Raw genomic sequence first — 27395 nt, forward strand, 5'->3', positions numbered from 1 at the left:
TTAGTAGAAGACATGAAATAAATGAAATTGAAAACTAAGAATGTGCTACTAGAGAATCGATGCTGAATTCCAATAGCTAATGTCACGTCATTTGGAAAAAATTGGTAGTTTTCCTGTACACCACACGGGTTAGCAACTAGTTTTTTTCATTTTCCATCCACCGGTCTTCACCCCAAACAAATACCTTGCTTAAGGAATTAGGTGGGACTTCAATTTTTGGTGAAGGAATTAGGTGGGCTTCAATTATTTTTACTTTTACTCCCAAAAATAAAATTAAAAAAATCTGTAAGTAAACGACAGCCAATCAGGACTACATAAGTACATTGACGCTGTCAGTTGTTCATTTGCGTTTAAGTTTATCCTTTGTGAATAATTTTCTAATCTATCTCCGCTTCCAGTTTTTTGTATTGTCAATCGGAATTTCAGTTTTCAAGTATGGCTGAGGGATTAGTTACTGGTCTCATAGATCAGTTGGCTTCAATTGCTGATCGGGAGGCGGAACGAGAGACAAGGTTGGTCGTCGGCGTTGGCAAAGAAATCCGAATGCTTGAAGGCAATCTACGATCCGTGAAGGCGGTGCTCAATGATGCTGAGAAAAGAGAATTGAAGGATGGAGCTGTGAAACGTTGGTTAAAACGGCTCAACGACGTATGCTACGAGATCGACGACGTAGTGGACGAGTTGAACACTGAGTTGATTAAATCAGCAATTCAGAAAGAAGAAGAAAATACTGTTCCTATTGTGCAGAAGAAGAAGGTATGCTCCTTTATCTCCTCCCCTTCACGTTGTTTTGATAAACTTGCTAGACGTCATGTCATCGCTCGCAAGATAAAAGATCTGAATGAAATATTAGATGAGATTTCCAAAGAAAAAGATGGGTACACGTTTCAGTTAACTAATGACGCTGCCCCTAAAATAGTTGAGCAGCCGCAAACTATCTCCCTTGTTGATGTGCCTGAAATATATGGTCGTGATAGGTATAGGGATGAACTAATGAGGTTGCTATTGGAGAATGATGGGGTCCGTTGGGAACAAGTAAGAAGTCCCTTTGTCATCTCTTTAGTGGGCATGGGTGGTATTGGAAAAACTGCTCTTGCCAGACTAGCCTACAATGATCCTAATGTGCAAGCCCATTTTGAGATAAAAGGGTGGGTTTGTGTTTCTGATCCTTTCGATCAATGCAAGGTTGCCAAAGCAATCATTGAAGCCTTTGGAGGTGGATACCCCTTTATTACTGTATTGCAAAGTCTATTAGAAAAAATTTATGAAATCATCAGTGGAAAGAAGTTCTTTCTTGTCTTAGATGATTTGTGGACTGGGGACTTCACAATTTGGGAGACATTTAGACTTGCACTCAAATATGGTGTCCAAGGTAGTAAAATTCTAGTCACCACATGTGACATTAACGTTGCGAAGATGATTGCAAGTGAGTTTATAATCAATTTGGAGGTTTTGTGTGATGAAGATTGTATGCTTTTGTTCTGTAAAACAGCATTTTTTGGAAAAAATTCTAAGGAACATAATTATCCAGAAGACCTTAGCAGGAAAATAGTGATAAAGTGTCATGGCTTGCCACTTGTGACAAAGATTCTAGGGGGTCTCATGCACTTCAAGGGAAGTAGAGAAGAATGGGTGAGTGTTTTGGATAGCAATTTATGGGAATTAGAAGATGTGCAAATAGGTCTTTGGGCACCATTGTTATTAAGTTATTTTGATTTGTCCTCACCATTGAAACGGTGTTTCTCATATTGTGCCATCTTTCCGAAAGATTATGTGTTTTCTGTTGATGAGTTGGTATTTATGTGGATGGCACAAGGATATATTGAGTCAAAGGCAAATATGGAAATCGTGGCAAGAGAATACTTTGAAAATTTAGCCATTCGTTCTTTTTTCCAAGATTTCACACAAGAAGAATATGATGGCAAGATAGTAATGAGGTGCAAAATGCATGACATAGTGCATGACTTTGCACAATTGTTGTCAAAAAAAGAATGCTGCACAGTCAATAGTGAGATGGAGTTGCAATCAAATTATGAATATGCTCGCCATTTGCATCTAGAAATTCCTAGAGCAGCCCAATTTCCTGTGTCCATCTATAGAGCAAAGCTGCGCACCCTCATTTTTGTATATCGAGGTGACTATAACTTATCTGATGTATTCCAGCATTTAAGATGTTTACGGACGTTAACTTTGTATTTTCCAGATGCTATGTTTAAAGAACTTCCAAATGAAATGGGATATTTAATACATTTAAGGTACCTCAAATTAGTTAATTATCGTGGAGGTGGATTGCCCGAAACCATATGTAATCTATGCAATTTACAATTGCTGGAGATTAATTTTTGTAGTGATAGGTTTAAGAAATCACTGCAAGGGAGTAATCTAAGTCATCTTATTTGGGATGATCCTTCTTTTACATGTTTAGATTTTCCAAGAGGGATTGAGAGGATGATTTCTCTAAAAACAATAAGTAATATCAGCATAAGTGTTAAGGATGACAGCAAAGGCTGTGGTCTGGGAGAATTACAAAATTTCAACCACCTTAAAGGGGCTTTTCAAATAAAAGGATTGGGGCACATGGTAGATGCACGTGAGATTGAGAATGCACAGCTCAAGAAAAAGACAGGCCTTCATACTTTGAAACTATGTTTTAACAGATGGGATGGTAAGGATACAGGAAGGAAGGACGATGCATTAGTTCTAAATGCCTTAGAGCCTCCTCCAAACTTGGTATATTTACGCATTGAAGATTACCAGGCCACCAGAATGTCTTCTAATTGGATGATGTCCTTGACCAAATTGAAAATGCTTTTTCTTCAATGCTTCATAGAGTTAGAGTGTTTGCCTCCATTGGGGAAGCTGCCATTCCTGGAATCATTAAGGATATTGGAAGCAAATAGTTTGAAAAAAGTGGGTGTTGAGTTTTTGGGGATAGAACCTGAAGAGAAGAAAGACAATATAATAGTATTCCCAAATTTGAAATCTCTCATATTTGAAAGGATGTGGGTTTGGGAAGAATGGCTTGGGATTGAAAGAGAAGAAGAGGAAGAAGAATGTATTATTACTCTAATGCCATGTCTTCAAGAGTTAAAAATTCGGCACTGCCCAAAGTTAAAGTCGCTTCCGGACTTCTTTCCTACAACTCCGTCGAAGAATTCGGATATGAATAATAGTCAAATTCTCAAGGAACATGTTGAAAGGGGGACGGGAAGACTGGCCCAAGATTTCCCACATCCCAACATCCAGATTGATGATTGGAGTATGTGCACAGAGGTAACTTCTTCTTCTTATTCTTCTTCTCCTTGGGCTTCTATTATTTTTCAAAAAACATCAATTAAATATTCTCACTTTCTACCAAAAATTTCTACTGAAAAAATTACTACTAACATAGGTTGATGAATTTATCTGGTTCTCAATGATTTGAATCATGGGATTTATATATTGTTGTATACACATAACTAGCATAGCATGTGGTTGTTTAGATCTAGTTATCTTGTTATGTATCCAAAATTGCTTGATGGGCTCAATAAATATCCACAAATCAAATGAACATGTCACCAGATCTCACTTATTTGCATATAGAGAAAACAGCTTAATGCCCACCTCTTTCCAATTCATTCAGGTTTAATACTTACATAGGTCTTGTTCATTTTCTTAACTTCGGCTATATAAGACTAACCTCAAATAACTCATATGGTTTTCCTTTTTTCAGGTAGACAGTGAAGATGAAGAAGAGGACCTTTGATCTCTGTGTTTCTGGTCTCATGAATTTTAGGCTCAAGTTGAGATTTTTGGATGATGATGGTGAAAGATGATTTTTATTTGTGGGCAAAGTTCATTCTCGGTGTGATTCAATATTGCAAGTTTAATTCAGTCATGGGTAACTTCTTCAACTTCTTCTTCTACTTTTATTAGAACAACATATCAATTTTTCATCCTACTTATCTCACAAAATTTAATTTAAAAAAAAAAAGCAAAATTCACAACTTTGGGAAATAAATTTATCAGATTTTGACCGAAATTTCAAAGACATTGACACCAACGTTGCAATCTTATGTAATCTTTTGTGTATAAGTTTTTTGGTATATTTATTGAATAAAAACTTCCAAACACTTAATTTATAAGATTCTAGCATTTTCTTCTATCAATTATATGCTCAATGAACTTCTATATGGAACAAACTACAAACAGGTCCTTTTTAGTTAATTTCTAAAGTTTGTTAACGCATTAATAAGATATCTTAGTTTCTTAATCTCCATAAATTCTTTTGAGTGACTCTATAAATTGATAGAGGTTCTGTCTACATTGATTCAAGGGCAAATTAGAGTAAACCCACCGGTGATTAGACCTGTTTTTATCTTGCCTACCCGTGGTTCAAAACTTACCACTTTGCCCACTTGAGGTAACTTCTATTAGGGCTCCGTTACCCACCTTTTCCTTTGCCATTAGAAAAACATATTTTTAGGGAAAAACAAAATAACAAGAATAAAAAAGTTAGGATTTTTGATTGCTTAAGAACTTATATGAGAACAAAGTGGAGAAATAGCACACCAATCAAAGGGCTCAATGAAATCACTTTTAATCTATATTAATATCAATAGTCTAATAACAACTCAAACTTTTGAACCAAATTTTACAAGAAGACTGACAATCTGAAAACAACCAGCAATGTTATTAACAAAAGAGAGTGAGATAGAGATAAGCAATCAACAACCGAAGAGTGACGCAAAGAGAATTCTAGCTGTGGGTTTGGATTGTGGTAGATCAGCCATGGGTTTGGTGGCGTGGTGGCAGCCCCAGGTGTTGCTTGTGCCTCTCCTAATTCTCGGTCCTTTTCTGCACAACCAAACGCCACCAATCAAAGAAAGGAACCTTCCAACTTCAAACCCAATTGCAATCCCAACCACAATAGCAAAACACTTGAATCATCAAATCCAAAACATCAAGTATATAGAGCCCTAACAGAAGTTACCTTAGGTGGGCAAAGTGGTAAGTTTTGAACCACGGGCAGACAAGGTGAATATGGGCCTAACCACATGTGGGTTTACTGTAATTTGCCCTTGATTTGATTCAAACTTCTAACAAAGAAAAAATTATTTTTTTGAAATGTGTACTTTGGTGATTGTAAATTCTCAGCTCATGTAAATTTCGAAGCAGTAGTGTCTTGTACTCTTGTAGCCTACTAAATACCAATTTATGTTTTCCACTTGTACAGTTCAAGCTCTATGTTTTGGCTCATAATCAAGAACAGTTTAAAACATTTGCATAGAATTGATAATCAAGAGTGTGGCTTGATCATTTTCATGAGGTTGCCAGGTTGGTTAATTTCCTCTGCTGGTATAATGCTTGTTTGGAAGCTGCAAATGTGAACCATTTGTTTGATATTATTTTCTGATCCTGTGCAGTGCATATTCAGGTTGCAGGTTTCTAGTTCCACAATGAATTTCGCTGGTTGAAAGGTGTTGGTCTCTTCACAATTATTGTTGGTGAGAGATTATTCACTTGGTACAAGTAAGTAATCAATTTTAAGCAAAATATTATGATATTGTCATTGTTCTTCTTATTCTTGTGGAAATTAGTCTTTTCAATGATCATTAGTGGCTAATCTGCACAACTTGTTGTTAATAGTACAGAAAAGCCTTGGGTTTTCCATTTCCAACATGCCTAGCACCCTTGGACATTTGGATATGGAATGTGATTTTATAAGCTTTTTATTTTTAATATGTCTTGGTTGCATTTTACCATATTGCTGTGTGTATGCATGTCATGTCAGCTGCATTGACCTACTTTGTTACTTTTAGATGGCACATGTCAGATGGTCAAGCTCCTTAGCTTCAATTGAGGTGCCTGTTCCTACAGAGATGAGTGTTACCCCAAATCCATATAATTATGTGTGTGTGTGTAGAGGATAGGCTCAAGGTTTTGGTTAGAGTACCATTTCTTTGGGTACTTTTTTTCATAAATTGAAGATGATCCTCTGTTTTTGGGAGGAGTCATGTTTCACCTTGTGCTTCACACTTAGGCAAAGTTGGAGACTTTAGCACTTCAATGCATCCCTTTAGCATCTGAGTAGTTTTGCAATTGGGAATTTACATAGGGACTAACAAATTTGACATGCACCAATATATTAAACATCCAACTTTAGTACTTCATTGCATTACACCTTTAGCATCTGAGTAGTTTTGCGATTGGGAATTTACATAGGGACTAGAGAATTTGACATGCAACAATATATTAAACCTTTCTAAACAAGTTCTTTCTACATAAAACTTTCATAAATATGAATTCTATCTTCAAAATCTTTTACGAACTGAGAATAAACAAATGCCTATTCCTTAGATATTGTTCAGAGTGGCAAAATTTGACACGACATGACACGACACAACATTAGTAGGTTATGGGTTGTAGCTTAATGGGTTCGTGTCATATTTGGGTTGACACAACTGACTTGTTTAATAAACATGTCGGGTTTGTATCCAACCCATGGAACCCATCTAACCCGTTTTATTAAATGAGATTTTACCAATATACCCTTTTAACCCTTAAGTATATAAACTTATTAGTTGTTATGGTTTATTTTCTTTGACATATTGTGATAGATTATTTGTAATATTGAGATATGCTTTAGTTTTGAATGATTATTTATGATGTAGTTACTTGTTAGTTCTGAATTTTATATTAAAAAAATTTATTTGTTTGGGTTTTTGTAGTTCAGATCAATTTGGTTAATACTAAGTTTTGTATTTTTTTTCGCTTTGGTAAAATCTGATGAAAGGTCAACATGATTGGCCTATTTAATAAATAAGTTGTGTTAGGGTTGAGGAATCTTGATTTGTTTAATAAACGTGTCGAGTTAGTATTGATCCATATAGTTGAATAATCATAAGTCGACACAACATGAATCCGACACGCGAACACGAATTGTCACCCCTCATATTGGTTTGTATAATCTCTTCCATGGAGTACTCTGGAAAAAAAGAGGTCCGGCTACCTCTAATTGGCCAGAAAATTGCTTTGTATCATCTTCAACGACAGATATGGGTGGGATTTGTAGTTTCTTTATTGAATCAAAACTTTTTCAATTGGTGGGAGAGGAAGGGAGAAGCTTTTTTTCTTTATGAATTTTTGGATAGGGTAAGTACTTCATGAAATCAGTGTTTATGGGTAAGAAGGCGGCACAATGGTTATTGAATAGTACTGAGCATAACGTTTGTGGGATTAATCCTAAACAATTCTTTATGTTTAGAGATGGTGATACTGCCTACAGTTTGCAAAAGTGCTCTAATTCGTTTGGCCAATATTTATTATCGACTGAATTGAAAGTTGGCGGGCTAAGGAGGTCTATCATTGTTCCTGAAGGTAAGGCAAAGTGTGGTTGGAAGGGTTTTGAGCTTGAATTACAAAAGATGTTAGAACCAAATCAATATGTGTTGGGGGTTTTCAGGCCATGCAGAACCTACTACCCAGATACATAACCAGAAACCTGAGCATCAACTTTCATGATCGTTTGTAGAGACGGTTGAAGGGCATGAGAAGGCTATGGATGTCGCATGGCAGCCTATTGTCATTGACAAAGGCAAGAGTCAGAGGGGGGAGAAAGATGTGGTGATGCCTAATAATCCAAAGCCTGTTACGGTGGTGATTGAAAACATCGGTGCAAAATCTGGTCTGCCAGCCGTGATAGCTAAGGATGGGGGAGATCGGCGCATTAAAGGGAAAACTAATTTAGGGGAACAAATCCTAGAAGGAATTAGAAAAAGATTTCCATTACGGTTTAGTTCGTTTTCAAGCATTTCTGATAATGGGAAGGTGTGAGAAATTAGGAATTCACGTTGGGTAGGGAAAGGTTTGATTGCGGAGATGAATGAGAGCATCTCCAACGGTTTGGGCATTCGGCTCTAGTAGCTAAAATTTGGAGAATGAGGTGCACTGTAGATGCTCCAACAGCTTCAGCAAACATGAATTTTTTTTGGGCTAATGAACAGTAGCCCATCAAGTCTGATGGGCTACTGTTCATTCTTCAAATACATTTTTTCTATTATAATAATGATGCGTTGTATAAAAAAATGTTGGAAGATGTGTAGTTGTTAAAAAAAGAATAAATAATGAATGAAAAAATAATATTTAAATGAGATAGAGAATGAGATAGAGAATCTGTTGGAAGTGTATTTGAAAAAGTGGGGAGGTAAAAGCTAAATGTTACTGTTCATTCTCCAAACAGTACAAAAATTTAGAGAAGCTGTTGGGGATGCTCTGAGGAAGGTAAGAGGTGTGTATCTTGGGAGGACAATAAAGTGGGGTTAAAAATTTTTAAGTGGGTTCCACGAGAGATTCCTAGTTAAAAAAAAGGTGAGCTTAAGGAAAAAATGGGGTTGGGCCTAAAAGCTCGGTGGACTTTTCTGAAATGGAAAGCCAAGGGCCTTGTTTTAAACTAAGCCCACTCCTCTCCAGTCCAAGCATTTTTTAGGCTGGTGAGTGTTCTAATGCTCCGTTTGTTTTGAATTAAAATATTTTCATTTTCCACATTCTACCATGTTTGTTTTGTTATAAAATCTGGTCGAACCGTAAAATATTTTCTGGTCAAACTGTAAAATAAAGGCAAGAAGAAGTAAAAAAAATTTTGCTTGAAATTTTGGTAAAACATTTTATATTTTGCAGTCTCTCACATGTAGACATCACAGACCAGCCACTCCACATAAGCTAGACAGGAAAAGCACCCACCAGCAACAACACCTCCTACAACGCCACCCACCTTTGCCTCCACTCATCTCTGGCGACAAGTCCAGCGACTGTTGCGTGTGGAAGATCTCAAACCCCAGCCTGTTTTGATAAACTGTGAGGATCGAGGCTCAATACCCACTGTCAAATGCCGTTCTTCTCCTTCACTAGTAGGCCCTGTTGCTGTCGCAAAAAATTGGCGTTTCTCCACTGCAAGTCAATCACTAAAATTGTAATTTGTGTTTGTTGATCTGGTTTTTTTTTTTTTTTTCCTAGGCCCTGTAGATCTAGGTTTGTTTTGTACAAATCCCCACTACTAGGCCTTGTTGCACAAAAATTCTGTAGATCTTCACCGACGTCCTTGTAGATTTGGGTGTTTTTTTGTTGTCTTTTATTTATTTTTTATAGCTAATTTGAGTTTGGGTGGTTTGATTCATGTTTGTGTTTTTTATTAAAATTTGAGAATTTCAGCTTAGGATGGTGAGAATTTTGAATTTGGATTGTTTCTAAATGAAGGTTTTTTTTTTTTTTTTTTTACCATGAAAAAAAACCCTTGCAAATGATTTCCTAAGTAATTTTAGATACACAACCAAACACTGTAAAATGAAAAAAAATTTGCGGAAAATATTTCTAGTGTAAAATATTTTCATCGAAACAAACAGAGCATAAAGCTCATGCGAGCTGCTTGTCGAAGTCAGCAATTGCTGAACAATGGGCAATATTGCTGAGGGTGTCAGAATGCAAAGTTACTCCTATTTCTTTTGGATTTTGCTTCTTCCGTGTGCGATCGATAGCAATAGGGCTGTAATCATCAGTCCAATGGTCAATCATCGATGGGCTTGGTTTCACTACCTTTGAGTCGTTATCACTCTGATCTTCTTATGGGTTTGTGCAGAGTTGGGTTTTTAACTTTGGGGAAGATCGATGGGGATGATTTTGAAGAAGCTACAACTGCGGCTGTGTCTCCAATTTCTGAGCTGGGTAGGATCGATCTGGAAGAAAGTGATATGATACAGCCGTTAATCGAAGTGTCAAGTGAAGGGATGGTTCTTGACTCTGAGTTTGATAGTACTAGTTCCATTGCAGTTTCCATTGTGAGAGATTTTGGTTTTGCTAGGGAAAGTAATTCAATGGACGGAGGAGTGGAATTTTCTGCTTTGGGATTAGGTGTGGCGGATGAGCTTTCAAACTGGAGTCCTTTGATGGCAATTGCTCCTTCAAGTAATAGTTTGGAGTTGGCTTTGCCAGTGGAGTCGGACAAGGATAGCCAGGTACTATATCTAGAGAATTCTTTAGAAATTTCAAGATGGGTGAAATATAGAGTTCTAGGATTCAATAAATTAGTTGGGCTTCCTTTGAATCGATATGAGGCGATGTGTATTGCTTTATTGCAAAGGTGAGAAAAAGAGATGGAGGCAGCCAATTTGCTAAAAGGGGGAAACTAAAGGAAGTGGTAAACCAGTTAAAGCTAAGAAGAAGGGAATGGGAGAATTGGGGAATTTGATTTCTTTGGTTAATTATGATGGCAGATATTGTGTTGCTTATGTAGAGTGTTGTTTGTTGGGATACTAATGTCTTAATGAAGCTAAGAATGATCTCGTGGAATGTTAGAGGTTTGAATGACCCGTAGGAAACATCTTGTGGTGAAAAATCTTTTATGTGAATGGAAAAATGTAGTTTGTTTGCAAGAAACTAGACTTGCTGGAGTGGATAGACAGGATGGTCCATAGTTTGTGGAGTAGTCCTGTAGTTTGTGGAATTGTCCATATATGGATTGGTTTGCTTTGGATACAGATCATACAATGGGTGGGATCTTGATTATGTGGGATAGAAGGGTTTTGGAAAAATTGGGCTAACTGGTGGGAACTTTTTTTGCATCTGTTCGGCAGCGGGGGCTGGGGGATTGTTTGAGTGGGCTTGCACAGGGGTCTATGGCCCAAATGAAGATATCGAGAGAAGTCACTTATGGGATGAATTGGTTGGAATTCAGCCATATTGGGATGTTTCATGGTATTGCTTTGGAGATTTTAACGTTGTTCATTTTCCAAGTGAGCGGATGGGATGCTCAAGACTAACTTTGGCTATGGAAAAATTCTCTAAGTTTATTTAAGATCTTAACTTGATCGATTTAACTTTAGGAGGGAGGTTCATTTGGTCCAGTGAGACAGATCAGCCTTCAATGTCTAGGTTTGATAGAACATTGGTCTCTCCTGATTGGAAGGAACACTATCCAGATGTGATCCAATGGATATTGCCTCGTCCTATTTCAGACCATTGTCCAATTCTTTTGGAGGCAGGGGCAATGGCAAGGGGGAAAAGTCCATTTAGGTTTGAAAATATGTGATTGAAGACAAATGTGTTTGTTGATAGAGTTCAGTCATGGTGGAATTGACATTCCGTCTATGGTACTCCTAGTTTTGTCTTAGCTAAGAAGTTGAAGTTGTTGAAAGAAGATATCATACAATGGAAGTGTAGGGAGTTTGGAAATGTAGGAATCAATAAAAAAAGATTACTTGAGGAATTGAAAAGGTCAGGTGCTAAAGAAGGGGTACAAAGACTCACAGATGTGGAGAAATGTGAAAGGGAAGAAGTGCGGTCCCAAGTAGGACTCCTATCCATGAAAGAATTTTCTTGGAGATAAAAATTGAGGATGTTGTGTATTGAGGAAGGAGATAATAATACTAAGTTTTTCCACAAGATGGCAAAGTATTTTGGAGGTGGATGGAGTATTGTATGAGGAGTCTGAAGTGGCTTCTCAGATAGTACAATTTTATCAAAAATTGTATCAAGAGACTGAGGTATGGCAACCTATGGTGGAAGGTTTAGAGTTTGAGCAAATAAGGGATGGCTTTAAAGGTAGTTTGATAAGGAGGAGATCCTTCATGCTGTTAGGGATGTACAAGGGGATACAGCTCTAGATTCGAATGGCTTCTTTATAGCTTTTTTTAAGCATTGTTGGAGAGTGGTGGAAAAAGATGTAGTAGCCTTCTTTGAGAAGTTTTACTAATGTAGTAAATCCCTCAATGCTGCTTTCATTTCTATAATTTCTAAAATGAGTGATGCCTCTGATATTAGAGATTTCAGGCCTATTAGTTTGGTGGGGAGCGTGTATAAAATTTTGGCTTAGTTGTTAGGAAATCGCCTAAAAAGAGTTTTGGATCAGCTGATCTCAGAATGGTTTTGTGGGTGGTAGACATATCCTTGACTCAATTCTTATTGCCAATGAATGTGTGGATAGTTGAGTGAAGAGTCAAGTTCTGAGGGTTATATGCAAGGTAGACATTAGAAAAGCTTATGATCATGTGAATTGGGAGGCACTTTTGGATCTGTTAAGGAGGATGGGCTTTGGAGAGAGATGGTGTAGGTGGATTCACACTTGTATCTCCACAGTTCAGTTTCCTGTTTTGGTAAATAAGGTAAATGAGTCTCTAGTTGATTTTTTTGGAAGTCTGAGGGGATTGAGACAAGCAGATCCACTATCTCCTATGCTGTTTTTAATCATGATGGAAGTATATAGTACGATGTTGAAGAGAGTGGAGGGGGTTGGTTTAAATAGAGGTCTTAAGGCTAACGGTAGGTAGGGTGATGGAGTTTGTGTTACACATCTTTCGTTTGCAGATGATATGATCTTGTTTTGTGATGTAGATGTGGAGCAAATTCTTCATATACGGATGTTGCTTCTATGCTTTCAGTTTGTCACTAGCTTGAAGATTAATGTCCGTAAGAGCGAAATGGTCCCAATTGGGGCGGAAGATAATATGCATGTTTTGGCAAGGCTTTTGGGGTGTAGGATTGGGAATCTGCCCATGACTTACCTTGACATGCCTCTAGGGGTCTCTCATAAGACTTCTTTTATTTGGAATCCTATCTTGGAGAAATTTGAGACAAGATTGCCAAAATGGAAGAAGCTGTATTTTATTCCAAAGGTGGTAGACTGACTTTGATTAAGAATACATTATCAAGTCTTCCTACTTACTTCCTATCACTTTTTAATATTCCTCCTAGTGTGGCCAATAAGATTGAAAATATGCAAAGGGATCTTCTCTAGGAAGGTATAGGGGGTGAATTTAAGCATTATTTGGTAGGATGGGATAAAGTGTGCATTCCTATGGCTAACGGTGGTTTGGGGATAAGGAAACTAACTACCTTTAATAAAGCTCCATTAGGAAAATGGCTATGGTGCATTAGGGTTGAGGAGAATTGTCTTTGGAGGAGGGTGGTAGCCATGGAGTTTGGGAAAGAGTGGGGGAATGGACTTCTGAGTTGGGCAGGGGTGTTCATGGTTGAGGTTTGTGGAGAGAGATTGTATGGGTTGGGAGAATTTTAGTCAACATACTTGGTTCAAGATTGGTGGGGAATAGAGCAAGATTATGACATGATTGTTGGTGTGGGGATCAATCCCTTCTAGTAATATTTTTAGTTTTGTATGAGATAGCCATTAAGAAGCTTCTGTTGCATTATCCTTGACCAGGCAGAGGGAAGGGGGAAGGAGATGTAGGCTTTTGGAGGATAATACCCCTTTAATTGAGAATGGGGACCGATTGAGATGGACTTTGAAGAAGAATGGAAACTTTGAATTTTGCTTGCACTTTAATGCTCCACGAGATTCCTCCTCTATCACTTTTCTTGGAAAGGTATTTTGGGAGTGAAGACTCCTAGGTAGTTTCTTTTTTTGTTTGGACTGCAACTTGGAATAGGATACTCACTGGTGATAATATGAGGAGTAAGGGGTTTAGTTTTGTTGATTGGTGTTGCACGTGTTGTTGTAGGGAGACCATGGATTATTTGTTGATTCATTGTGAGAAGGCTTCGTAGTTATGGTGTTTTGTCTTTCATCTTTTGGGGTTTCTTGGGTCTTACAAAAAAAGGTGCTTGATCTTCTTTTTGGTTGGAGGAATTGGCTTGGGAAACACTCGTCATACATTTGGAATCTAGTACTATTGTGTTTGATGTGGTGCATATGGAGTGAACGTAATTGACGTACGTTTGAGCGTGCGGATAGTTCTGGAGATTAGTTACTTGCTTCTTTCAGTGGTTATTGGTTTGATTTTTCTTGGGCTTGGGGACTCACATCTTGTGACTCCATCTTTTGTTCATTAACTCTCTTCTTTTTTGTAATTTGTTTTATGTTTTTTTTTTTTTTTCCTTCTTCTTTATGTACTTTTTGACTACTTTGTGCTTTTCCTGCATATTGGAGTGTCTTTAATATATTTTTTCTTACCTATCAAAAAAAAAAAAAAAAAAAAAAATCTCTTCCAAGGATTGATAGCGTTCTTGTCAACACTGGCTATAAGGTACTTGTGGGACCTTGAGCCCACATATTGGAGTGTCTTTAATATATTTTTTCTTACCTATAAAAAAAAAAAAAAATCTCTTCCAAGGATTGATAGCCTTCTTGCCAACACTGGCTGTAAGGTACCCGTGGGACCTTGAGCAACTGAATAACTTTGAAACTATTAATGTCAATTCTTTAGACAGATATCAACATGCATCTGATGCTGCATATTTCAACCCTACCAATTCTCCTTCTAGTTCAACTCAACTGTATCCAAGTTGAATAAACCCTTATCTCTTTGATCAATCTTACACATTTTCCTGATGTTACAATGTATCTCATGCCTAGTGATCAGAAATTTAGTTATAAAATTCTCAAAAAATCATTACCGAGTGATGATATGTGACAATATAATTGGAAAATTAATTTTTTCTTATGGTACTATTTTATTCCAAGCTAAATGCTTGTATTTTTATAACCTTCTATCAAAAGATGCTTTTCCATACAGTTTTCTTTGTATGTCAAACCCTCATGTTAATTTTTGTTTTTGTTGGTCTGATGTAAACCAGAACTCAAATTCTAGTATGCTGCGAAGCATATTTTGTACTCGAGCAAATTTTAACACATGGTTGAACTTCTAAGAAAGACCTACGGAAGAAACTCCACCATTTTGTAGTGGTACCAAAGCTTGCATATCACATGACATGGTGAAACATGAAAGGAGAGGTAGGTACTTGATCAGTTTTTGGTTTTTTGTAGTGAGATTACTTTTCCCCTTTTTGAGAGAGATAATATTCTTGTGTTTTTCTCAATTTGTTGTGAACTCAAGTTGTGAGATTAAACTTAAGTATTGCAGTTTAGTAGATTAGTTTGATTTGTCCCATGGTTTTTTCCTCTACGCTAAAACTTGGTGGTTCTTTTTTTTTTTGGGTGATTGATTGGTTGTGAATCTTGTGATTATAGCTAATCTTACTAAACACAAAAAATTTTCATATCATCATTGATTACTATACTAATTAACAAATCAATATCATATATAAAAGTAGAGACTTCATGTGGAAAAGCATGAGGCTCTGACAAGTGGCACCTTCTATAGCTCTTTTATTTAAGCCATCCATTTTTTTGTTTTTGTTTTCTTGTTCCAAGTTATTACACCTCATTCCCCCCCCCAAAAAAAAATATATTACACCTCATCTGTTATTACTGCTCCTCACCTCCTCTAACGTTTAAACTTTCAAGTATACCATTAATTCAGCCCTGCTACGTCTAACCTTTCAATTGCCCACCCCTTGCAATTATCCAAGTTATATTTTAGGCTTTATCATACTTCCAGTCCTGAGTCTTAATAATTTCTGTAATTTTTACGTCTCTCTTGCCTCTCCTCTTCGCTCTACAACATCACAACCATATCTTCATCACCATCTCCAAACAAATCTGCAACTTCACCATCATCTCTTGAGCCAAACTGAAAAAATTTCACAGCAAAAACTGAAAACCCAAAACCCACCATTTTAGCCAAACTGAAATCCCAAACCACCTACCACCGCCATCAGACAACCCAAATCTTCACCACTGTGACTCACGCTGCTGCCGATTTGCAACCCAAACCCAAACCCACAACACCACCACCCAAAATTGATGCTTTTGAGCTCAGGAGGCAGACGGTGGTCTGAAAATGGGTGGGAATCTGTTTGTTTTGTGGTTCAAAAGGTGAAGTTGTTGGCCAAGAAAGAAGTTTTAAATCTATTTGTTTTGGAAAAATTTCTTGCATTACCTTCTCACATGTTTATGCTTTGTAATTTTTTGGGATTTTAGTTTGGCTAATATGGTGGCTTTGTGAAATCTTTTCAATTATTCTTCTCAATAACATGATAATTGATAATGGGTATTGACTGAAATCTATGTTAGCATTGTGCAGTTCTTCATTGTTGATTTAAAAAAAAAAAAAAAAGGGTGGTTCTGCCTCTACTGTGTCGGTGGAGATATTGGGGAGAGAGAGAGGAAGAAGAATGCGACGTTGGAAACTGGAAAGAGAATGAAGTAAAACAATAATGAGAAAAACTGTGGTTGATGTTCCTTTTTTTTTTAAGCCTTTAAATGAAATATTTGCCATCTGCTACTGGAGGAAGTAGGAGATTTTAAAATGGAGGTGAGCCTCTCCCATTACAGACTTACAGTAAGCCCTCTCTCTCTCTGTTTTTTTTTTTTTTTTTTTTTCTTCAAAACTTAGGGTTCAAATAGGAACCTTTACCTGAGTTTTGTTTTTTCATTCTCGTGTTGCAAGTAGGATTAAAAGACCAGAACTATTAGAAGGAAGCTCTAACAGGGTCAGAAGACATTCTGGAGAAGAATATCGCAAATGTGAGTTCCTCCTAGAGCATTAGCATCCGGTCTCTTACATGACATGCATGTTCAAACATTCTGCAGATTGCAGTATTCTGTACATTATGCACTAAATAGACAAGAAACAAGAAAAAAGAATTGTTCTATTTTAGGGATATCTAACCAATCCTAATATGTAGGTTCAGATAGAATTCATAGCACTTTGTATTCAATTTCTTATGAATGTTGTGCACCATTTTATAATCTTAGCCATGTCTTGCTTTAATGGCCCAATTCATTTGGATGTGGTGGTGATTTGTTTGTTGTTAAAGTTTTGGAGTTATGTGGTTGAGAAAGAGAGGAATTGTGAGATTCAAAGGTATATAACCTTCTACAATCACTTCTCTTCTTTTCTTTTTTTGGATCTCCTTTTTAATTCTTTTTTTTTTCCTCTAAAATCTTTAGCTACACTTTATTATAACTCAAAATCTTGATGTATTATTGGACAGACTCTGCTTCAAACGGGTTCTCCTAAGGCAAATCTCTAGACTTTGTGAATTTTTATTCTTTTTCCCCTTTTGAAATTTTATTCTAGAAAAGTGATTGCATTCTTGTGTAAGTAAGAGGGAACACAAATAAAATGCTTTAACAAAAATGAACTAAATTTATTTATTATAAAATTTGTTTGTATAAATCAACAGAGGGTTAGGTTTTAATTGTGTTGTTATCAATCTAACATTAGAGTTCGCAATTTTGACGTGTTGGATTTTTTGTTGGAATTACAGACAAATAAAAAAAAGTGGTTTACGAAATCCCTTGACAAAGGCAATGGCATCAAAATTGGTATGTCCCTTTGAGGTTAGTTGTATTTTTCCCTGTTGTTTCCTTTGGGATGTTATTTTTAATTTCGATAATCAACTAGGTATCTTTTTTTTTTTTTTTTTTAGTTTTTGACTCTTCATTGATTTCATTATTTAGTTATAAACATCTAAATTAAAGTAGATGAATATGCAAAGGCAAAATTATATGTAATGTTAAAACCACCCAAGATAAATGTGTAAAGTCAATAATCTATTTATAATTTTTTTTAAAAAGAATAAAAAATAATTCTAAATTAAAGTAGATGAATATGTATAGGCAAAATTATATGTAATGTTAAAACTGCCTAAGATGAATGTGTAAAGTCAATAATCTATATATATATATATATTTTTTTTTTTTTTTTTTTTTGGTTAATGGGGAATACTACATTAACTAGCCATAAAAGGCGAAGTGTTGGCTACAAGCTTTAAGGAGTACAGTCCAAGAGCATCAAAATTTAAAATAATACAAAGATCTTCCGAAATAGGAGTGTCCAAAACAACAAAATTCCCATCAAGGGTGCAGCCACCTTTAGCAAGAAAATCCGCACATCTATTCGCTTCCCGAAAGACATGATTGACCCTGACTTGCTGGAACTGGCGAAGGAGGTATCTGCAATCATTAAGCAGAGAAGAAAAAGAGTTATTGCAAGGTCTGGAAGAGTGAAGCAAGTTGATCACAATTTGAGCATCCAACTCCACAAGAAGCTTAGAGATGCCAAGTTGGGAAGCAAGCAGCAACCCATCCTTCAACGCCCAAAATTCTGCTATGATACTAGAAGCAAAACCGATATGCCTCATGTACCCTTTAACCCATTTCCCTTGATAATCACGTATTAGACCTCCCCCACCCGCCTTGCCCGGGTTTCCAAGTGCAGCCCATCAGAATTTAGCTTAAACCAGCCAATAGGTGGACTGAACCAGCGCACTTGAACAGCAGTATTATGTTTGGACTTTTGAGTTTTGCTTACACAGTAAAAATATTCTCTCACAGCCTGGATACAAGACAAATAAAGCTTTGGGTTGGCTGGACAGTTATCAAAAACAACCCTATTTCTGTTTCCATAACCACCAAGCCGCAAAAGGAAAGATGAAGCACCAAGGAAGACCTTTAGCTTGAATGTTTCTGCTGCACAAGCAGTTAATTCTAAGCCAAACCAGCAAATCAAGACTAAGAAAATCAGTAAGAACTTGAGGCACTCCAATGGATAACCAAAATTTCCTTGCAAATGGGCAGTCTCTAAGTGTATATATGATCGACTCCTCTTGCACATTGCATAAGGGGCAGAGAGCAGAGCAATCAATTCCCCTATGTTTAATCACTTGCCTAGTAGGTATGCTAGCATGGTTGCACAGCCACAGAAAATGCCTTATTTTTGGCAAAGTATCCACACCCCAAACCCAGCAGCCAGAAAAAGATAGAGGTTTAGGTTGATCTGAAATAGTTAAACAGTAGGCTGAGTCCATACTGAATTCTCCATCAGCTGAAAATTTCCACATTAAAGTATCCTCCCTCTCACCAAAGGATTGAATAGGAATGGCTTGAATTCTATCAATGACCACCTTAGGAAGAGCAAAAGAAATTTTTTCAAAGTTCCAATGCCCATTTTGATGAATATCCGAAATAGTAAGAGACACCTCATGATGGGGAAGAGGGCCCTCAATTCATTCTCTCATAGTATTACCCTTCACCCAATTACTTTCCCAAAAACTCAGCTTCGACTTGTTTCCCACTTTTCAGCAAATACCTTGCTTAAATATAGGAAACCCCACTTTGATTGCAGCCCAATTAGAAGAGCAAGGAAGTTTCTCCGGATTCAAAGAATCCCGACGATGCTGGGAGCAATATTTACTTAATAAGACTTTTGCCCACAAGGAATCTTGGTCGTGATAGAGTCTCCAATTGAGCTTGGCTAGTAAGGCAATGTTTTTGGCCCTTGCTGCCTGGATGCCGAGCCCCCCCTCATCCTTGGGCCTAATTATTTTGCTCCATCCAACAAGGTGGAGCTTTCTCTTCTTTGTAGATGAACCCCACAAGAAATCTCTATTGACTTTATCAAGTTTTTCACAAACATGACTCGGCAAAGCAGCCCCCTGCATAACATAATTTGGGATTGCAGTCATGACAGATTTGACAAGAACCGTTCTTCCAACGAAGGATAGGAATTTAGATTTCCACCCCGAAAGCTTAGAGATAACCCTTTCCACAACAAAATTGTATCTATTCCGGACTGCACCTTTGTGATTTAGGGGGAAGCCTAAGTATTTTCCAATATTTGAGGTTTCAGCAATATCAAGAACACCACAGATATCCTCTCTAATGTTTGGGGAGACATTAGGCGAGAAATAAATGCGGGATTTTTCGGCACTAACCAGCTGCCCAGATTCCTTGCAAAAGATATTCAGCACCTTCTTAATGGATTCAGCCCCTTCCTTATCAGCTTTGGCAAATAGCATAAGGTTGTCTGCAAAGAAAAGGTGTGAAACACCCACATTTTGCCTAGAAGCTTTCAGTGGTGTCCAATTTTTCAACCTACAACTTTCATTGATGAGAAATCCAAGATACTCCATGCAAAGGATGAACAGATATGGAGAAAGGGGATCGCCTTGACGTATCCCTCTAGTGGGCTTCAAGGTGCTTGATTTACCTCCATTAACGAGAATAGAGATGGTCGTGGTTGACACACAACTCATAATCAACTTAATCAATTCATGAGGAAAACAAAAGGCTTGGAGGATTTTTCGGATGAATGACCACTCAAGACGGTCATAAGCCTTCACAAGATCCACCTTAATGGTCATGAAGCCCACTCTACCCTTCTTTTTATCTAAAGAGTGAATAAGTTTTTGTGCAACAACAACATTGTCCAAACCCCTTCTTCCCGGAACAAAGGCAGTCTGATTTGGCGAAATAAGTTTATCCAAAAAGGGTCTAATGCGGCCAACAATGATTTTTGTGACCACCTTATAGATGGTGTTGCATAGACTAATCGGTCTAAAATTACCCAAACTTTCCGGGCTGGTGCACTTAGGGATAAGTGAAATCAAGGTTTCATTAAGAAAATCAGGAATCACCCTTGAATCAAAATATTTGAAACTTCCATACATACAGAATTTTTAACATCATTCCAAAAATATTGGAAAAACCCCGCATGTAATCCGTCTGGTCCAGGAGCTTTAAATGGCTTTAAGGCCCAAAGGCCATGTCTAATTTCATCCTCCAAAACAGGGCCAGCCAATATGGATCTCTCTTCCTCAGAAAGGAAGCTGCAACTGGAAAATAGGGCAACTGGATCAGCGGGGGAGAATAAAAGCTCCGTTTGGAAAATCTCTTTAAAGCCCGAAAGGATGTACTCTTTTAACTTCCTCTTCATTAGTAATCCATTCCCCAACAGAATTTTTTAACATTCTAATCTTGTTCCTATGCCTCCTGACCAGCGTGGAGACATGAAAAAATGAAGTGTTGGAATCACCATACGCAGCCCAATTAAGACGAGATTTTAAGGCCCAGAATTCCTCCTCTTGTTGCATTATTGAGTTATACTCATCAATGAGACTCTTTTCTAGCTGAATCAAGAAATGACTAGGGCCATTGGAAAGGGCTTTTTGGGCCCCATTTATCCTGGCTAAAACCCTTTTCTTCCGGGCAAAGATATTCCCAAAGACCGATTTGTTCCACTGTTTAGCATTAACGCAAAACTTTTAATAGCTGTATGAAGGTCAAGCCCAGGCTCCCAAGTTTTCCTAACCACATTTAGGAAATCTGGATGGTGCATCCACATGGTGTGAAACCTAAAAGGTTTATCAGTTGCCGTGGGAGGAGGCCTAGATAACTCTAGTAGAACAGGGCAGTGATCGGAAAATACCCTAGGCAAATGGGTCACCGAGGCTTCGGGATATAGAGTTCTCCAAGCAGGGTTCGCAAAGCATCTATCAATGCGCTCTAAAATAAGATCATAAATTTGCCGACGATTAGACCAAGTGAACTTTGGTCCAGAAAAACCAAGGTCCAGGAAGTTACAATCATCTAGACAGGATTTAAATTCTAATGCTCTGTTAAGATTGATTTGCCTACCCCCCAGTTTATCATTTCCGCACAGAATTTCATTAAAGTCACCAAGAAGTAACCAGGGAAGATTATGTAAGAGAGCAACTTGGGACAAATTAGCCCATAAAATTTTTCTTTCAGCAAGGTGAGGACTCGCATAAACAAAAGAAATAAGCCAAGTAAAGTTAGAATTGCATACCTTAATAGTAGCATGGATCTCTTGTTCTGTGGCAGCCAAGACAAACACCTCTACCTCCTCTTTTTTCCAGAGTAGCCAAAGTCCTCCCGCATATCCAATGGTTTCAGTGACAAAGAATCCATCGAAAGGAAGACCCTCAATAATCTTGGTAGCCCTATCGCCACCCACTCTTGTTTCAGTGATAATCATTATGGCCGGAAAGTGGTTGACTGCCACTTCAAAAACCCTTCTCGTGAAGTCCCCGTTCAGGGCACCCCTACAATTCCACAAAAGGATATTCATTTTGGAGCAGTTAATATTTGGCACTTCCATAGAATTAGTCCCCATCATTGCTGATGCAATCATGCTCCATCCCAGTCTCCTTAGGAGATCCTTGGACGCTGCCCAATCCGGCTTCCACACCACCAAATAGTTCAATATCCCCTGAATTTCTTCTTTGCAACATACCAGAAGATCGCATCTCTTGACTGGGTTGAGAATCTGGAACAACTTCAACGTAGGCATATTCCCCAGATGCGTTGAGACCGATCCCCTGAAATCTATCACTTTCCTCTCTTGGACAAGCCAGCCCGATTCGTCCAAGTGGGGCACTACTAATGGCCGCCTTAGCATGTTCAACTCCTGCACTTCCTTTTCTGAGATCAATGGCGTGTCGGTTAGGAACTTCCACCATTGATTTGGGGTTCTGTCCCAAGCAGGATGATCCAGGGGAAGACTCCCTGTTCTTACACTGGTCGGGGTGATTGGGAATATGTGCCTCCAAGTTGCCGCTAGGTCCTCTTCGAACCAACCCATTGATTCCGTTGGGGCTGCACGGATTTGAGTAATCAGCTCCTCTGGGATGGCTATCATCTTGTTCCTGTACCAGATTGCCCACCCCACCGTGGGAAGTGGAAGGAAGGTTGGGTAGGGAAAATCCATAGCTACTCGGATCAGAAGCAAGAGCAGATGGTTTAAGGCAAGAATCAGGTTCGGGGTTGGCTCTCTTTAAGGTTTTGGAGCTACTAGTGCTTGGATTCCTCTTCTCACGGCTTGCTTTAGAGAGCTTTGCTTTCTTATTTCTAAGATTAGCCGTTTGGGAAGAAGGAGTACCCAGATCGTGGTTGAAAGGCTTTTGATAAGCCACCTGATTATCATATTGGCAATCTCCATGTAAATCTTGCGTGCGAATCTCGCCAAACTTGCTTGATGTGAGCGCTGCCTCAGAGCTATCAGAAGCACCAACAGCTCTCTTCACGTGACCAGACTTAAATTGAAAGGTCACTTCAGGATTGGGAGATGGCATAGGGTTTGATTTTACCTCTTTGCCCTTACTTTCCTTGGGAGTGGCACTAGGTTGCTGGTGGGGTGACTTGGTCCCACGGTTCTGTCCCATTCTAACGGAATTTTTTCTCCTAGTAACTATCATCCAATCACCAAAGTTGGAATCGGATTGGACACTTTGTTCAGTATGACCATCTCGTTCATTCTGCTGCACCTTTTGCCTCTTTGAAGGACCTTCCTCCCTATTCTTCTCCATTGGACTTACATGGTATCCACAACATTCTTGTTTGTGCCCAAGCCTCCCACAACAAAAACACAAAGCTGAGATACCCTCATACATCACCTTTTGCCTTAGACGTCCCATTCTGACCAAATTGACTAATGGTTTGGAAAGATCAATTTGGACACACAGACGAGCAAAACTTGCTCTTGAACCAGACGCGGTGTAGGTGTCAATCCGCAAAACAGGTCCAATGGCTGAGCCGATCTCTCTAAGCACCATAGGGTCGTAAAACTCAATAGGGAGCTCTGGAAATCTGATCCAAATAGCCACTGAAGAGAAAGAAGCTTCAGAAGCTTTAAAATAAGGTTCCCATGGTTTTATTGCTAGAAAGTGCTCCCCAACAAACCAGGGGCCACCTTGAAGCACCTTGTCATAGTCAGACTTATCACTAAACTTGATTAGAAAAAAATCCTTTCCAAGGTCAACACAAACCATCTTTGCAATAGGCTTCCATAAGGTATTGATTTTGAAAGTGAGGTAACTATATCCCACAGTTTTGCCATACACTTTCACTATCAATGCCTTAGTCCAAGGAGCTCTAATCCTAGCCTTAGTTTCTTTAGTAAGTTTCACATCCACCATACCTTCCACTAGATCATCCAGTTCAGTATCTGAATCAGCCTCTTCCTCTTTGTCAAACCGAAAAGCTTGTGCATAGGCACCAGGAATGTCTCCCACCAGCCTATCTTTGTAGCTGACCTGGGACCGATTTGGTTCTACAACTTTCTCTTTGTCTTTCCTTACACTCTTCTCAAGCTCTGCATCTTCCTCACTAGAACGTTGGTTAGCTTGCTGAAACTCAGGCTCCATTCTCTTCCAAATCCCAATAATCTATATATATATATATATATTTGTAAAAGAATAGGAATAAAAAATAAATAAGAAAAATAATAATTATATGGCCAATGACGTGGCAATGAGGTGGCGCAATTGGAGCTCAGTAGCAATAAATTTTATGCTTCAGCTTTTAATAATTACTATTTTGGGTTAAAATCTCATTTCAACTGCTGCCATGCATTAGCCACCTATTGCTGCTACGGTGCTTAAAGGCCCTATAGGGAATCTTTGGTTTAACTATATATTCTTACAAGATATCAACGCAGCACAAATTTCTTTTTCCTGTGCATTGTAATTTAGCTTTCTTTCTCTTTTGATTTTAACTTTCTCTTTATCAATGTTCATTCTTTGTTGTTAATTAATGATATGCTTTTGATTCCATAAAACATTTGGATATTCATGTTTTCATTCTTGATCAATGCAGTAGACCTTATGTTAGTTTATGTGCTGCTTAATGAATTTGTGCAAGAAGGTGAATTAGAAGGTCTGACTTTACATGTGCAGGAGATGAACTTTATGCAATCTTTTGTAGGAGGTGGAGCATTCAAACAATGACACTAACACATTACGAGGCAGCAATGGCGAACTACTGTGGCTGCTGTTGCTATTACTTCTTCCTTTAAGGGGCCTACACATAAGCAAGCTTCCATCAGAACAAATCCAACTATAAATGAAAGTGTGAAACATTTAAAGCTGCAAACACAAACCCAACTATAAATTAAGCTCTAATGCTTATATTTGGCAGTTTTCTATGCAAATTAATGAAGTTTTCCATGTAAGATGAAGAATTGAAGATTTGAAAGCTTCCAGGGGGCATCCAAATATACATGTTGGAATTACTTTTTGACCATTGTGTTTTGTGACTTTCAAATGACTGCATATTGCAAATGGTCATGTTAATATTAGTTATGGATACCTACAAAAAATAATTGTGTTTTCAAATCTAAACTTGGCAAATTTGGCACTAACTGCACTCACTAGAATTTTTTATTTTAATTTTGAGCTTTAATAGGATTTGATTAAACATTGACGTTGAAATAGGAGTGCTTTTTTATTTATTTATTTTATATTGATGTCTGTGATTTCTTAGACATTTCAAATATATATATATATATATATATTTGTCTCCTTACCCTTCTACTATTCATGACAAATGATACCCAGGTTTGAAATTGATTTGAATTTAGTTTTACTAGCAAAAGTCTGTTAATTAATTATGAGTAACAATAATAGTATTGACAAATCCAAATGTGTCCTCTACTTTCCAAAAAAAATAACATACGGACACTATAGAGGGACATCACAAACCTCTTACATATGCAAGTTAAATTTAAATTAGACTACATACATTCCAACTCTGATCAATCAACTCAGTATTCTTTACTCAACTTTGTCTTTAGATATCAGGGCACATTAAAGATGCTACTCCTTACCTTGATGCTTTATCTACATAAAGTTTCCAATTTGTTGGGGCATTTCATGTGTTGCTAGATGTGAGAGTATGTGTTGTTTGCAGTTTAGAGAGAATGTGTGTGTGTGTGTGTTTTTTTTTTTTTTTTTTTTTTTTTTTTTTTCAGTTCAAGTAATGAGGAAAAAAAAATGTTGGAAAGAAGTAATTGTAGTGATGGTATTAACATAAGATTTTGCCCAAAAAAAGTTAAGTTCTTATAGCAAGTGACACCTTTGTTTTAAAATTATTTTTTTTTAAAAATGTTATAGTTAAGTTTTTATAGTAAGTGATATACTATAATATATGTACAAATTCTCTAAAACCATATTGCAAAAAATATTACAACATTATATGTGCATCGCATGGGCAACTTACTAGTTATTAGCAAAAAGCCCTCTTGCTGTGAGGTTGAATATTTTGTAAAAGGTGGAGGACAAAATCGTAGTTACCATGAAGTTTGGTGTCAATGACTTAGGTAGCATTGCCCGATAATTGAAGTACTCCAAGGAACCAAATGTGGCCTAGAAGGACTAGAAACCCTTATAAGCTTAACCCACACAATATCCATTGATGCAACAAGCGTTGCCGAATAATTGAAGTACATCAAAGAGAAAATGTTGGATTGTAAGTAACAGAAAATCTTTTAAACTGATCCTTAATTTCCAATCATTGATATATGATTGTAACAAATATAACAGTTTTAAATATTTTGATGAAGAGATAGGGACTTCCTTAATCACCTACATAAATTTATAATCCACGACCATATAAGCTAAAAAAATGGCAAAAAAAAGAGGCCCATATCAAGATCTTTACTCTCTCTCTCCCCTTTTTTTGGACCAAATGGTGATGGTAGGCTATATACACACGTAGCACTTACAGGTAGAACATGTGTAAGTGGTCTGCAAAAGTGAGAAAAATTTCTCTTAAAAATGTTTAGTGTTAAACTGCCTCATACGTCACAGCATATTCATGTTATAGCTCTCTAAGATTTAGCAAGAATCCAGAGCACATAAAATTGATTTCATTTGAGATAACTCATAACGTCCCGAAATCAGGTCTATAGTCTATACTAAATTCAGTCAGTTCAATAGAAAATTATAATCCTGCAAGTCGTTTCTTAATGTTCAACAGTTATATAAATGCTCAGTTTGTTTGTTTTATTTTATTTTATTTTTATTTTTTTATAAGTAATAAGCTTTGCTGATATAACAAAAAGGACACCCTAGTACACATGGATGGAGTGTACAACCTTCAAGAATAAAAATTATAAGAATCAAGAAAAACAAGAAGAGAAGAGATTGGTTATGCAAAGTAGACAACCAATCCGATAAAATTCTAAAGAAAAAAAATCTTGAGGTTGGGTATGGATCTCTCAATATCTTCAAAAAATCTACAATTTCTTTCCTTCTAAAGACACCACATTAAGCAATGGGGAATGATTCTCCATATATACCCATTTTGATGACGACCAAACTAGCCAGTAAGCTAGAAGCCCCACAACTGATTGTGGCATAACCCAACTTACTCCAAATAAACCAAAAACCATAGATCACAAATCCATAGCAACCAAACAATGAAGAAAAAGATGGTCAACTGATTTACCATTACACTTGCACATATAACACCAATTCAATATCCAAATCTTCCTTTTTCTCAAATTGTCAATTGTCAAGTATTTTTCCAAAGTAGCAGTCTAGACAAAGAAAGCTACTCGATCAGGTATCTTTTGCTTCCAAATGCTTTTCCATGGAAAAAAAAAAATCAATAGAGCCCGTTAGAAGACTATAATAATCTTTAACCATAAACCCCTGTTGATGCCCATTTTTGTAAATCCATATCCAAAAGCCCATGAGGAAGAAAGCCCAATGAAAAAGCAAGGCCCAAAGACCCACCAAGAAGACCAAAGAGCAAGAGAGGTCCAAAGAAAGAAATGCAAGGGAAAGCAATCTATAGCAAAATGCAAATCTGCCGCAGAATATAGATCTGCTGCAGAATACAGATCTGCCGCATAATACAGTTTCCTGACAGAATGGCTTCGGCAGACAAAGACAAATTGGGCCCAAGACCCTTTTGATCCAGTCAACATTATCTGGCTCACAAAGGCCCAAATTCTTTTGTATAAAAGGATAAGAGTGAA

At 37.5% G+C, this 27395-nt stretch overlaps 1 protein-coding gene across 5 annotated transcripts; it reads left to right on the plus strand.

Moving 5' to 3' along the window:
* The first annotated feature begins 375 nt into the window (after positions 1–375).
* Positions 376–16354, plus strand: LOC126716980 (putative disease resistance protein RGA3). 5 transcript variants are annotated; one of them, XM_050418061.1, is made up of 7 exons: positions 376–3273; positions 3713–3880; positions 5216–5316; positions 5417–5511; positions 14563–14719; positions 15902–16169; positions 16281–16354. In XM_050418061.1, exons 1-2 carry the CDS (start codon positions 436–438, stop codon positions 3743–3745), a joined length of 2871 nt encoding a protein of 956 aa, XP_050274018.1. In that variant the 5' UTR covers positions 376–435; the 3' UTR covers positions 3746–3880; positions 5216–5316; positions 5417–5511; positions 14563–14719; positions 15902–16169; positions 16281–16354. The 5 variants fall into 5 exon arrangements, with proteins under 5 accessions (XP_050274018.1, XP_050274020.1, XP_050274017.1 ...); XM_050418063.1 differs by having other exon boundaries at positions 15912–16169; positions 16278–16354; XM_050418060.1 differs by having other exon boundaries at positions 15912–16169.
* Positions 16355–27395: the final 11041 nt, after the last annotated feature.

This window comes from Quercus robur, chromosome 3 (genome assembly GCF_932294415.1).
Source record: "Quercus robur chromosome 3, dhQueRobu3.1, whole genome shotgun sequence".
Classification (NCBI taxonomy): Eukaryota; Viridiplantae; Streptophyta; class Magnoliopsida; order Fagales; family Fagaceae; genus Quercus; species Quercus robur.

Excerpts from the sequence above, each read along its gene's own strand:
- LOC126716980 (XM_050418061.1), top strand. The coding sequence starts at position 436 with ATGGCTGAGGGATTAGTTACTGGTCTCATAGATCAGTTGGCTTCAATT. Across the intron at positions 3,274-3,712 it reads ATTGGAGTATGTGCACAGAG|GTAGACAGTGAAGATGAAGA; the intron begins GTAACTTCTTCT and ends TCCTTTTTTCAG.